Source organism: Halichoeres trimaculatus, unplaced genomic scaffold (genome assembly GCF_033239565.1).
Source record: "Halichoeres trimaculatus isolate MK-OKI-2021-1 unplaced genomic scaffold, fHalTri1.1 fHalTri1_scaffold_4, whole genome shotgun sequence".
NCBI lineage: Eukaryota > Metazoa > Chordata > Actinopteri > Labriformes > Labridae > Halichoeres > Halichoeres trimaculatus.
In genome coordinates, this window is record NW_027437182.1 from 35,081,707 (window position 1) to 35,094,683 (window position 12,977).

Here is a 12,977-nt window from a genome sequence, read left to right on the forward strand (position 1 = left end):
TCACATCTTACAGACAGCGAAAAGAGAAACATATTTTTGTAGCGTCACTGTTTAGTATGAAAGCACACACTCCTCTGCATGTTTTATTTATGGTCTGTCTTATTAGAGTGTGATTTCGGGAATGATTGGTCAGTAATTTAAAAGTTAAATCAACATTTTGTCCTTCACGTTTACACAACCCCTTAAATAATTTCAAAAGGCAAGTGTCCCATTCACTTTTTGCTTCTATTTAATTTCCCCTGCTGCCAGTAAGTGCTCTCCTACATTTATATTCACCAAATCAAGGCGAACATTCCCCTACAGCGAAACAACTGTGAAGTGCTAACCTGAATTCAAATTAAAGTTTCAATAAAGCATTGCTTTTTCATAAAATGGTCAAACCTAATACGCCATTTTTATGAGATTTTCTCCCACATTAATCACACCAGTTTCCCCTCGATATGACAGCTGAGATTGCCATGCTTACATGTTGACAGTCCATTGCCTGGAGGAAAATTAAAAGTTGCCACATTAAATATCCTGTTTCATTAACACCTATATGAAATTTAAAACAGCTTAATAAATAAGTAAATAACTTTTTTTGCAATCACTACCAACATGTCACGGCCTTCATGTTGGAAAATAAATGGTTTGACGCCTCAAACTAACAAGAACTGTGTAAAAAAAAAACAGAAGCCAGTGTGCCAGGATTACTCTGTGAAGAAAACTTAAAGGGGGGCCACAGCACCCTGAAAAGCATTGAAAATACATCTGTGCTTGTCAACTTCAATTTGTTGTCTAATCAGTCCTACTGCCTTCTCTACCTCCTCCTCTTCCTCTTCTTCCTCCCCTCTCTCCTCCAGACATCAGGGAGAGTGGAAGCCCCAAGCCAGTGATGGTTTTCATCCACGGGGGCTCCTACATGGAAGGAACTGGGAATATGTTTGATGGCAGCATCCTGGCCAGCTATGGAAATGTGATTGTCATAACCGTCAACTACCGGCTGGGCGTCCTAGGTAAGGAAACTGCTGTGGGCTTTCATTCTCTGGCATTGTTGTGTTGCTGTGTGCTGCTTTTTTATCAATGATGATGGTGTTAGCTTAGCATGTTGGTGAAGGCCTCTGGGACTTTTGTAGTTGTCTGTTTCTTCCTTCTAAGGGGTTCAATTGGTTCAGCATGGATGGTAGAGTTCTGAGTCTTATGCTTGTGATGCTAAATTTTAGTGATTTTGTCAGCTTAGCATAGGGGCTAAAAATACTGGAGCAAAATCCTGTGTTGGCTTTGATTTGATGATGTTGTTGGCTTAGCATGTTGGTGAAGGTCTCTGGAACTTTTGTTGTTGTTTGTTTGTTTCTTTTTTGTTAGGGGCTCAGTTGGTTTAGCATGGAGCTATTGGTTATGAGTTTTATGTCTATGAAGCTAAATTTTGTTGATTCTGCTAGCTTAGCATAGGGGCTAAAAATACTGGAGCAAAATCCTGTGCTGGCTTTGATTTGATGAAGATGTTGTTAGCTTAGCATGTTAGTGAAGGTCTCTGGGGCTTTTTAAGTTGTCTTATTTCTTCCTTGTTGGAGGTTCAGTTGATCAAGGTTTTGAGTTTTATGTGTTTGACACTCAATTCTGGGGATTTTGTTAGCATAGCATGGAGGCTAAAACCATTGGAGCAAAAGTCAGTCCTCTGGGACCTTTGTAGTTGTCTCATTTCTTCCGTGTTGGAGGTTCAGTTGATCAGATTTTTGAGTCCTATTATGTTGACACTAAATTTTGGTGATTCTGTTAGCTTAGCATGGAGGCTAAAACTATTGGAGCAAAAGTCCTGTATTGGTCTTGGTTTGGCTAGCATATGGCTAACTCTGGAGGTGACCCTTTGTATTGAATTCTTTGGCCAATTCAAAGTTTATGCTAGCTGTTTTTGTTTTATTGTTTTTTCCCTTTTATTTATTTATTTTTTTCTGGAAACTGTCTTCCTTCTGTGGTTCGTTTATCTTTGGTGTGATAAAAATGCTAACGCTGGTTGTGTTACCGGGCAGAGCCTGTGCTCCTCACCTGGTTTAACTGGTCTCTGCAAATGCTAGCCACTGATCTAAACTGGTTGTCAGTAACCTCTGCTGGGTTTTAATCCCTGCTTCCTTGAGATTATTTCCTGACATGACCGAATAACAGCCTAACGATCAAAGAAAAAGCAGACTCACAATAATAAGCGTCTCTTTTCTTATATTTAGCAGCCTTGAATGAATTATGACACTGTCTTCTCTGATCTCTCCTCTCTTTTTTACTCATCCCTATCTGTTTTCTTCCTCCTCTCTTATCTCGGCTCATCAGTTTATTACTGATTCTCTTTTCTCTGGTGTGTACGGCTGTCGCTGCTTTACCCAGAGGGCAGGCATATTTCAACATATGATGGAAACAAAGGTGTGCCACCTCTGTCCCATGTGAGATTATGCTGTCATTTGTTGAGGTGTTGTTGTGGATGACATGGATTCAATTTACACATCGTGCTGAGGCTTTTTTTCTGCTCTTATTAAACTGCAGCAGAAGAAGAAAAGCAGGGGTTAATATCCACCTATCAACTAAGATACTAGGATACAGTTTGTCTGGAGGCTTGTGTGTGTATACAGTATTTATGTGATTGTGTGCATGCAAAATGAGCATAAAAGCTTAAAGGCAAGCCTTTGAGATGCTGATGGCAGAAAACAAATGAAATACAACATTATTTTTCTCAGCAGGTGGTCTGCAGTGTGAATGTGTTCCCTCATTATTTATTCAGACTCTGATCTCTTTGATGCGACTCATACTTCGTTTATGTCATAGACGGTAAATATCAGGGAGAAGCTCTGTGTTTTTTTCCTCATATAGAACCTGAAAACACACTGATATCCAGCCTCCTGTTCGCCACCAAGAAACTTGAGCTAAATAAAAATGTTCCAGGCATGGATGCCAGCGGAGCAATTGTGGTTCACGTCTCTTGGAGATATAACTGTCAGTCAGCCGCTGACTGGATGGACAACCTCCCCGAGCAACCTTCAAGTGCTGCCAAAACCACAAAAGTGGATATTAAACAAGTACTCCATCATCTGTAATTACCAATCATTCATTTCTTTTCAATACTTGGTTATTCCCCTCCAAGGTCTGGAGGGGGCAGCATGTATTAGGAGTCCTTTGTACAAGTAGGGCGCATAAAGGAACAAGCCTTCATTAAAATCTTAAAGGATTTTTTTTTTTTTTTTTTTACTGCCCAGCATCACTGCTTTCATGCAGAGTATAACGCCTAAAGTGGATCTCCATTTTTACATTCCATACAGTAATTGCACAAAAATCAAAAAGTAAAAAGTGGATTAAAATGGACAAACTTTCTCTTTGTGTTCATTTTTTTTGTTTGTGTGATCCCTTGTTCCCACTCTTTCCGGCTCTCCCTCCCTCCCTGGCTCCCTTCTCTCTGATGTGATGTGAGCCCCATAAGTGCTGCAGGCCTCATGGCGTTGAGGGAAACTGTATCCCTGCTGGTTAACATGAGGCGCCGCTGTTTGCTCTCAGATTAGACTCTATGTGTTTGTGTTTACCCCCCTGGCAACGGACAAAAGCATACGGCTTTACCTCGCCAAACATATGAGGGTGTGTGTGTGTGTGTGTGTGTGTGAGTGACAGGCAGAAAGAGTGTGTACTCTGCTACAGTAGGTGTGAGGCTCATAACCGCTGGGCTTTCCAGTCAGTCATCCAGTTTTTTAGCGAGTGTACAAGTGAGTTCATTAGACAGCTCCACTGCCAAAATCTGTCATCCTGAAAATATGGGAAGGCCACAACCCAATATGGTTCAAAAAAACCTCCTCTCAACACTATTTTGAGTTATTTCTGTTAAGTGTCTGTTATCTTTCTTGTGGAGTCTTTGCAGTACTCTGATTTCTAAATCAAGAATTTATTAGATCGGTGTTTTCGGAAGTAGGTGCCAGGACCCTGGTAGTGGAACTCTACTCTGAGTGAAAACTATTTACAACTGCATACTTCATCCATTGTTGTAAAAATATAAACATAAATAGGATTCCAATTTTATATCAAACTATACAAACAGGAAATCTCTGGTATGTTTCTTCATTTTGTCAGCCTAACAATGTAACTGCCTAAATCATATATTATAAAAATCTAAATTATTATCTCGTGAGCCTCATAGCATGACTGCCTGAGTCAAAGTATCACAGACAGAGGAAGGGCTCACACGCAGGACCAGAGGGTTTTGATGCAAAAACGTGGTCTTTATTTAGAAAAAAAAAATATTTACAGAAGGCGAGACAAAAAGCGAAGGCACTGAATGTACAGGCAAAACACAAGAACCAGGAATCAGAAGGAGTCTAAACACAGGGAACTACAAAATTAAAAGCGCTTGATAACCATAACAAGTTTAAAATTGATTCGGCAAAAGGTGAGTGAACACACTGGGAGTGTCAAATGGAAGACTCAATGGAAAACATTGGGGAGGGGTCAGGTGATCACATAGGAGGGAGACTGAACTGGAGCTGAAAGAGAAGGAAAAGGTGTTAGCAAAAACAAAAAAAAACAAAAAAAAACAAACTTGAATTCAGAATGTCACAATGGGGAAGAAATAGACAATTATTTCACAAAGAAATTTAAATAAAATGAATAAGTTAATAGCAATATAGATAATAAAACGTAATCATAAAATGGTAATACAAAATAATAAATATACCCAAAAATGTATCTTTTCTTCTTTTCTGAAAACTTTGAAATATGACTTTGGCAAAAATGCTATCAGGCTAAATATTTCTTTGTGGCCACAGAAGCCATGAGTTGACTAAACCAGGATGACAGTGGAGGCAGTGTAACTAAATAAACAGTGAATCATGCAAAGATGTAGCCTAATTTTCTATCTAACAGTTGACTTAAACATTATAGCACTTTTTTTGGATTGCCTTTGTCTGATTTTGGATTGGACTATTAGCACACTCCAACAGTAGGGTGTCACCTGTCTCTGTAATCATTTCGGGAGGTTGTGGTCTGAAAAAAAAAAAATGGGAATCCTTGGTCTAGACAGTTAAGACTTTCATTTATACACATATTAGTATCTCTGCAGCATTTGCACCACAAACCTGGCAATCACAGTCTTCAACAGCTTTTATTTTGGAACTGCAGAAAGCTTACCGGACAACTTAAAAACCGAAACTAATTACAAATTCACCATATATGTTATTCTGCAGTAGAATGGATTATTTCAAACAGTTTCCCAAGTGGTTGCTGTTTTTTATTATTTTTTTTCTTTCTTTCTTTCTTTTTTTTTATTTTTATTTCTTTTTTTTTTTTTATCTCTGTCCTGTGCAATGTGATCTTAAAACATATATATTTTGCATTGGCAATCGCAATGGCCCAAAACCAAAGGTGTCAGGCTTCTGAGTATTCCCAGTTTGATGGAGGCTGGATATATACTGGAACTTAAACAATGACCTTGTTGCATGTGTAAAACTGCTTCTGGCCCTCTGAGTTGTAGCCTTTGTTACCCTCAGGTGTGCAGAAACTTCACATTTTAAAACACAATGATGTTAATCATAACAGCGGTGATCGTACTGTGAAGCATGTTATAACTGATGATCAGTCTTAGCCCTGAAAGTCCGTTCAATGCATCTCTACTTTTCCTGAGAGTGTAAAACTTTTGTGAATTTTGTAATAAAACCTGTTGCGCTGTATAATCAGCGCATTGATTAGTTAGCTTTAGGACTCCATTCAGACCTAAGAGGACTTAGCTGAAGCTCACACAAAGTGAAATTTGGCCCCAAGAGTGTTATCGAGACTGCTGGGTTGATAACTGCTCTTACACTCAATAACTGAACAAAAAAAAGACTTCCTTGCTAAATTACCTTGGGTCTGAAAAAAGACTCTCGACATGTGAAAGTCCCTCAGGTAAGAGGCTTCTCTTAGAAAAAAAAATAAAACTCCTGGGGAATGAGAGTTGACCGTGCATGAGAATGAATAGATTAATTAACGTGAGCCGTATCCAGAGGGAACCCGGAGGTATTACTCATCTCAAAATTAGATTCTAAGACCCTCAAATAAACGACTAGACAATGGCGTGGAGGCCTTGGTTCATTTATAACTCTAAACTGTCTCTCAGACACTTAATGATGTCCTCTCGCTGTCCGGTGTGCCTGTGTTGGTTGAGGAGTGTGGTTGTATTAGCCTTACCCAGCCAGCCATCGCAGCACCTGTTGGTTTGGAGATGCTTCTCTGCTGAAAGAACTCCCCACCCCTCGCACCAGTGATTTCTCTCCTTGGCTTAGTGTGGGATTATGTGTCTGCTGGAGCCAAAGCTTTGCAGGAAGCCATTAGTGGCTTTAAATATGCAGGGCTGCTGACGTGGAGCTGTATTTATTGTTTAAAGACCTTGGCTACAATGGATTTAGCCATGGGGCACGTATATAGTATGCTACTGTCAGTCTGTATCCACTGGTGTGTATGAACGTGTGCGTGTGTTTAATGAATTGAGAGTTCTCCTGTGGCCAGATTAATGGAAAGTGTCAAAGTGTCATTAATAAAGGTGACGTGTATTTATTCTTCAGTCATCTCACTCCTCCCTTTCACACGCACATGTTGGGGTTAGTTTTATTTTCCCTAACACATCAATTACTTAAAGAACCAGTGCTCTATCATCCAGATACAACAGTGAGATATCAGACAGGTGATAAATGGAGCTATTCTGAGGGAGTGTCATTACATTTAGTACAGGTCCGTCTCACACTTAACACCTCACTATCGAGAAACTTTGCATCCAAATAGGTCCGCTGGTCCAACATGCACCTTAGTGCTTTTCTGACACTCACCAAACCTCAAACATCGATTGCAGCTGCCAATACTTGAATCCAATACCTCCACAGGGCTTGTTTGTTGTGCTTCCAAAAAAGCAGGCTGTGCCTTTAAGGCCAGGCCCTCGCAGTGTTGAGTTTGTTTGGGCCCAGCCAAAACCTTTAATCATGCTGATTGATGAGGTGCATTTCCCTGACTCAAACCTTCTCCAAATACCCCTTCCATTCCAGCCATACATCAGCCATTCAGCCAATTCATCAAGCCTCTGATTGTTTTAAGATATACCTGGCCAGTAAAATATCCATTTCTCTGCACGGCCCTGCATCTCTAACTCTGCCCTGTTTTTAACACCACAGCCACTGAACCCCTGAACCTGAGAGTGAGCAGAGGGGAACAGGATGCAGATTTCAGATCTTCAAAGGAAAATGATTCAAATTGTAATGTTTAGATAACATGTTTCATGCATATTATTAACATAATCCATCATGATACACACTGCATAGTTAATTTTCTGCACATGTGGAGGTCTAGGGTAAATAAAAACTGGTTTAATGGCTGTACCATGCTTTACAAAATAGAACAAGGACAGAAGTAAAGCAAGGGAGCACAAACACAAAAAAGATACAGCAAGAACAGAAGCAAGGAAAGAAGTAGAGCAGGCAAGGAAGCAAGAATGAAGGCACAGGAGGAGGGAAATAGGAAGCAGTGAGGAGAGCAAAGGAAGCATAAAAGGTAAGATAAGAGCAAGGAAAGATGCAAGAGAGCAAAGTAGGGATGGTGACGAATTAGGTACTCTTTCAGATAGTGACCAAATTCCATTGGATCACGTAAAATCAAATGCTACCAAGTTTTGGTACCACCTGTTTTGCCCCGTCGGCAACATTTATTGCAGAAGTGTATCACTGTCGTTTTCTGTTCACAATAAAAAAAATCTCAGCATAACTAATGCAACTTCTTCCACTTGTATGATAATACACAACTTAGACAAGGATTTTGGTTTATAAAAAATTGTTTCCAAGTGGTTCCTGTCACATGACATCATCTGCTTCCTGCTACTCCCAGTGGAAAACATGGGGGATGCAAATCATCCTGAAAAGATGCGATTTTCATAAATTTTGTATGATTTCCCACCGAAACATTTTTTAAATTATTTTATCATTCAAGTCTCTAGAGTAACCCTCCACCACAAAACTGTACCTGGGATAATTTTTTTTTTTTTCTTGATGGGCTTATTTCTGTGAGTGGCAACAAAAGTTGCCAGTGGGCACATAGCTAGTCAAAAACAAAAAACAAACAAACAAACAAAAAATAAAAATAAAAAAATAAAAAAACACTGCCTGCAGGATTGTTCATAATTTACTTATTGGATGCCATTTTCTTGACACACAAGTACTTACTATAGCCAATATATATATATATATATATATATATATATATATATATATATATATATATATCATCACAATTAGTATTATAATTATCATTATTTCTATATAATTATTAGGTGACCTAGTGACAAGCTGTGTGACCACCGGCAACTATTCTTACCAGTCATAAAAATGCTGTTTTCCTCAAAACAAAGTACAGAATGGAAAACATAAATACACATGATCCAGTTGGACTTAACTGATAATACAGTTTGCCTTACAACTCTGAACATGAAAACTCATGACTGTGAGGGAGTGAAAAGTAGGCCATTTACCATTGTTTGACATGAACACAGCATTGCAAGTTTAAATACTGAGAAATAAATTGACAAAAAAGGAAAAAAAAACATTGGGATTTTATGATTTAACACATTGATATTTATGCCACATTAACAAACACAAAAGTAGCAAAAAATTTTACTGTTGAGTACCGATACTGATTGCCAGGTACCAGGCATCGGTACCGTATCGTTTCAAATGTTAAAGGTACCAATTTGTAGAGCTCACTATGTGTCTACAAGGGTTGAAATGTGACACAATAGGAAAATAGAAATCTTCACAGTACACAGACTTTGAATTTCCAGACTGAGTAACATACTCAGCAGCACACATTTATCAGATTGAGCCCGCGCGGCTTTAATTGTATCCAAACAGGATTGTGTGTGTTTGCTTGAGGAGCATTCTGTCTCACACAGGCTTTATCCCTAATGTTTGCCCCTCTCAAATATTCCTCCCTCCCTGCTACTCTTTCATACATCTTCTTTCCTTTTCTCTCCCCTCCACAGTAATTGGTCTTTCCTGTTTTGTTCGTTTTTGTCCTGCTGGCTAAGTGTTGAGGACCATTATTTTCATGCTTATTAATTTCACTCTCCCTGAAACAAACACCCCGATGATTTAGGTTCATTACTCTTTCTGTGCCGTCTCTTTCTTTTCCTCCCTCACCTTTCTCTTCTGCATCACTCCTCACTAACCCTGACAACACTTGCTCGGAAACAACCATTCAGACCATTCAGTTAGAGCTTCACCTAATGACTGCTTTACTAATAAAGATGATTAACTATTAGAAGCATTGAGACTAATGGGAGCATACTTTGTTTTGGTACCATTGAGACTAGTTTCCTCAAAGAGTTCTTTTTAAGTATCTTTTAAAAAATGATGAGACTACCTTTTTTTGTCGAAATTGTGTCAATAAGATAAATCCATGAAAATAATTGATGCTCTTTGATGCTTTCCATAAAACATCTGATTCAGGATAACTCTGCCACCTATGGTAAGAAATCAAAGGGATTTCTCCAACCTGCTAAACTGACATGGGCAAAAATTGAACTAAAGCCTTCAAGACCCCAAAAAGGATTTAAATAAAACTAAATAAGACTATTCTGAAATTTAACCCTATACATACATCAATGAAGAGCTACTGTGAGGGGGCAGTTCAGGGTTCAGTGCCTTCGTAAAGGGGACCTCAGCTGTGCCCATGAAGTGACCTGGCACGTCTCCAGCTGCTGGCCCAGCAATCCTCAAGTCCCTTAACCAAGTCCCTACAGAATCCGCCTCAGTTGCCTCTAGGTATTTGCTCAGTGCACAAATTAGATGTCTTCATCATCATTGTGTTTCTGTTCCTGGCTTTTTCACAGGCCACTTTACAGCCTACATCACCATAAAGATGTGAAGACATTTTGGCAATGGAGGCAGCGTTTTGCTCCATCATTCAAACAAGTTAGCATTTGTTAAACCCTGAATTTAAGCTGTAAACAGTTTAAATATTTCTGGTAGTCATTTGAAATGATTCTCCACTGATGAGTCATCTTTATTCAAATTCAAAGCATCTGTTTTACACTCACCAGTGTTTTGGAGTAAAGGATTAACATGCTAACTGGAGACCTTCAAACGAACATGTCAGTGATTGTCATAATAACAAGTGTTGAAACATGAAAGATGTCTTTGTGAATGGGCCCAACTTTTTTGTGTTACCATGTAAAATCAACCCATCAGTTTTGTCTTTGATGACAATTAAATGATTTTTGAGAGGTGCACTGAGCTGACAGTCAAAGGTTAACTTGGTCATACATCTATTAAATGTGATTTCTGTATCCAAACTTTGTTAAACCTAACAAAGTCTGAATTATATTCTGGCATGCACTTAGGTCCCGCTTCCACCAAGTTCAGTTTGGTTCGTCTCAGTCAAAGGTAACGCCACAAAATGGGTGCTGCACTAAATGCAGGACAGATCCCCAAATTACCGTTACATACCGCTCATCGACTGTAGAAAACATGAACATAGTCTCTGCGACATCACCCACCTGTTCCTGAACTGTAAAATGAAGCCAATCCACAGACACAGCCACATTGGACATGACGCCACCTTTGAGCTTCCTTCTTGGCAGCTAGTGGGCGCAGTCAATCGCGTTAGCAATTAGACAATCAAACGATTCTAACATCTTCTAAACCACAGAGTTGAAAAAACCACCAAATTGCGTGCCAGTGTGTGCGGATAGTGAAATCAGAGTTTTAGACCTAAGCCGTTTTTTGAACCGGGCTTAAAATATGCTGTTTAATGTCGTACAAGTCTGTTTTTTTGTTCTAGCGTGTACTTAGTTTCCAGTCTTTTCACTTTTAACACTTTTGCATAGGCTTCATATTTCTAAATTTGATGTTGCCCCTTGGTACCATCCCACTTTTTGCTACCCTTCCGTTAGTATGTAGACAAACCAATCAGACCCTAGAAGGTTGAGCTAGAAGCACTGCAGTCTGTTGATTGGTCCAAAGAACCGCCACTTCCTGTGTGACAACAGCAATAAAGACCAGCAAAGAACCCTGTCGTACCATTTTCTTAAACGAAGCTTGATGACATTTTGTTGAAAAGAGCCACATGCCAATCACAAAGAAGACAAACTGATTGATCTCTTCCATCGTTGTTCTTTGTTTACTGTGTTGTGTTTTCCTTCTTTGTTGGATTTATTTGCAGGGCACACTATGTCACACTGCTATGCAGTCATAGTATTACGTAGCTGATGTGGCTATCGACATCTGACTTCTTCCTACCTCCCACAAAAAGCATGGTTGGCTGTGGAAACACAAACAGGAGCAGGTTTTACCAATCCAACCCACACACCCATTGCTTGGTGGAAACGGGGCTTTAGATGTTCCATCCTGTGACCTCAGCTTGTGGACTCAACATTCCTGAATCCGTTTTTATATTTTAAACTATATTTAAAGATACAGAAGTAGAGGTACAACAGATAATGTTCTACAGGTTCAAATAAGTCTCAGTGTTCAATCCTTCTGCTACGATAAAGAGCCCACTCGAGCCATCTCACTGTGAGAGGTTGCAGCAGAATCAAAACACAGAGCAGACAGAGACAGATAATGTGATCAGAGACCTTAGCTTTCCATCAGAGATGGTGTGAAATTGGCCTTAATGCGCCATCAGAATACAGTCTGCTCCAGTCAGCATGGTCCACATTTGATATGATAATTAGATTACAGAAGTGTTTCTCTGAACTCCAAGTTTGGAATGAGAGCTTTTTATTTAGCTTTTGAAATCCCACTACATATTGGATCCAGTTTTCCAGAGCAAATGTCTGCCCTGTGATGTTTGCAGTGTTGTTCCAGTCTTGTTAAGAAAACAATTTTGTGTGAACACTGAGTCGTTGTGATAGTCTGCAGTTTTCTGGGTCTTTGATACTGTTTAGACATGGCTCATGGCTGCTCAGATTTGGCTTAATAGCAGCTTCATTTGAAAGCTTTATAATGTTTAGCAGTTGGACCAAATTACCCACCCTCAGTGTTGTTATCTTGTAGCTGAAACCACCAGGACTCTTCCCACCATTTGTAAAACCCTACATTTTTGGCAGGAAGCTGAAATTATGGGATAGTAGTCTCCTGGCCATTGCGCGGCTCTTTCAGTCTGCCATTGCTTAGTTTGTTTGTCTTCTGCTCATTTGGCTCGGCATTGTCGGTGTAATGTTTTATTCATTGAGTGGGCTGCGATGCCAGTGGAAGTTATGCTATGCTAATGGTGCCCTGGCAACAACAGGCTTGGCTAGTGAGGTTTACAGCAGCTCTGCTGATGCGGATCGGATTAATCTGGCCAAGGCCCGTACAACAGACAACCATCTGGGCGCACTCCATTGCGCCAGGTGTCAGTAGCCATAACTTCAGCCACTTGCCACCAACCAATCATTACGCTCCAAATGATATGCATGTTCCATGTATTATCTGTTATACATGGCAAGGGTCGCTCTTTGGTTCAAGTAGCTTCTCTTTCAAAGGATTATTCCTGTAATCAGAGCATCAGTGCTCATAAATGTGCTACTGGTTTCATTTAGCCCTGTGCTTCAGCAGCCATGATGGCAGAGCAGAGCAGTGCACCTTCTTATCCAATGAATTAGAATAAGCTGGAGCTCTGAATCAGCAGCATGCAGAGCATGCACATCCAGCATTTGGGGACACAGTGTGCTGTGCTATTTCAGCTCCAAACTAATGTCCATCTATTAGTTATTGTTTGATTTGTAATGTGGTCCATGTTGGCTTAAAAAGGTAGACATTAGCATTCATTAAACCAGCATGGACCACAATAAATCAGCCAGTGCCATGTGCTGATAATCCATGAGATGTTGCTGAAAGCTTTGGGAAAGGGTTTTAAATTCACAATCAGTTCAGAACATTTTGTTAAACTCATTATTTTTTATTTCATTTATTTTTTGTTGAGTTTCTTTTTCTTTTTTCTTTCTTTGTTTTTCTTTTTTTTTTTTTTTTTTTTGAATA

At 39.6% G+C, this 12,977-nt stretch overlaps 1 protein-coding gene across 5 annotated transcripts in view; it reads left to right on the forward strand.

The window, feature by feature from the left end:
- The window catches only part of nlgn1 (neuroligin 1), a 553,048-nt gene that overhangs the window by 261,099 nt on the left and 278,972 nt on the right, over positions 1-12,977 (forward strand). For all 5 annotated transcript variants that reach the window (XM_074667620.1, XM_074667621.1, XM_074667624.1 and 2 more), the window contains one exon: positions 843-995. In XM_074667620.1, the coding sequence (XP_074523721.1) occupies positions 843-995 (153 nt within the window). The remainder of the gene's footprint in view (positions 1-842; positions 996-12,977) is intronic.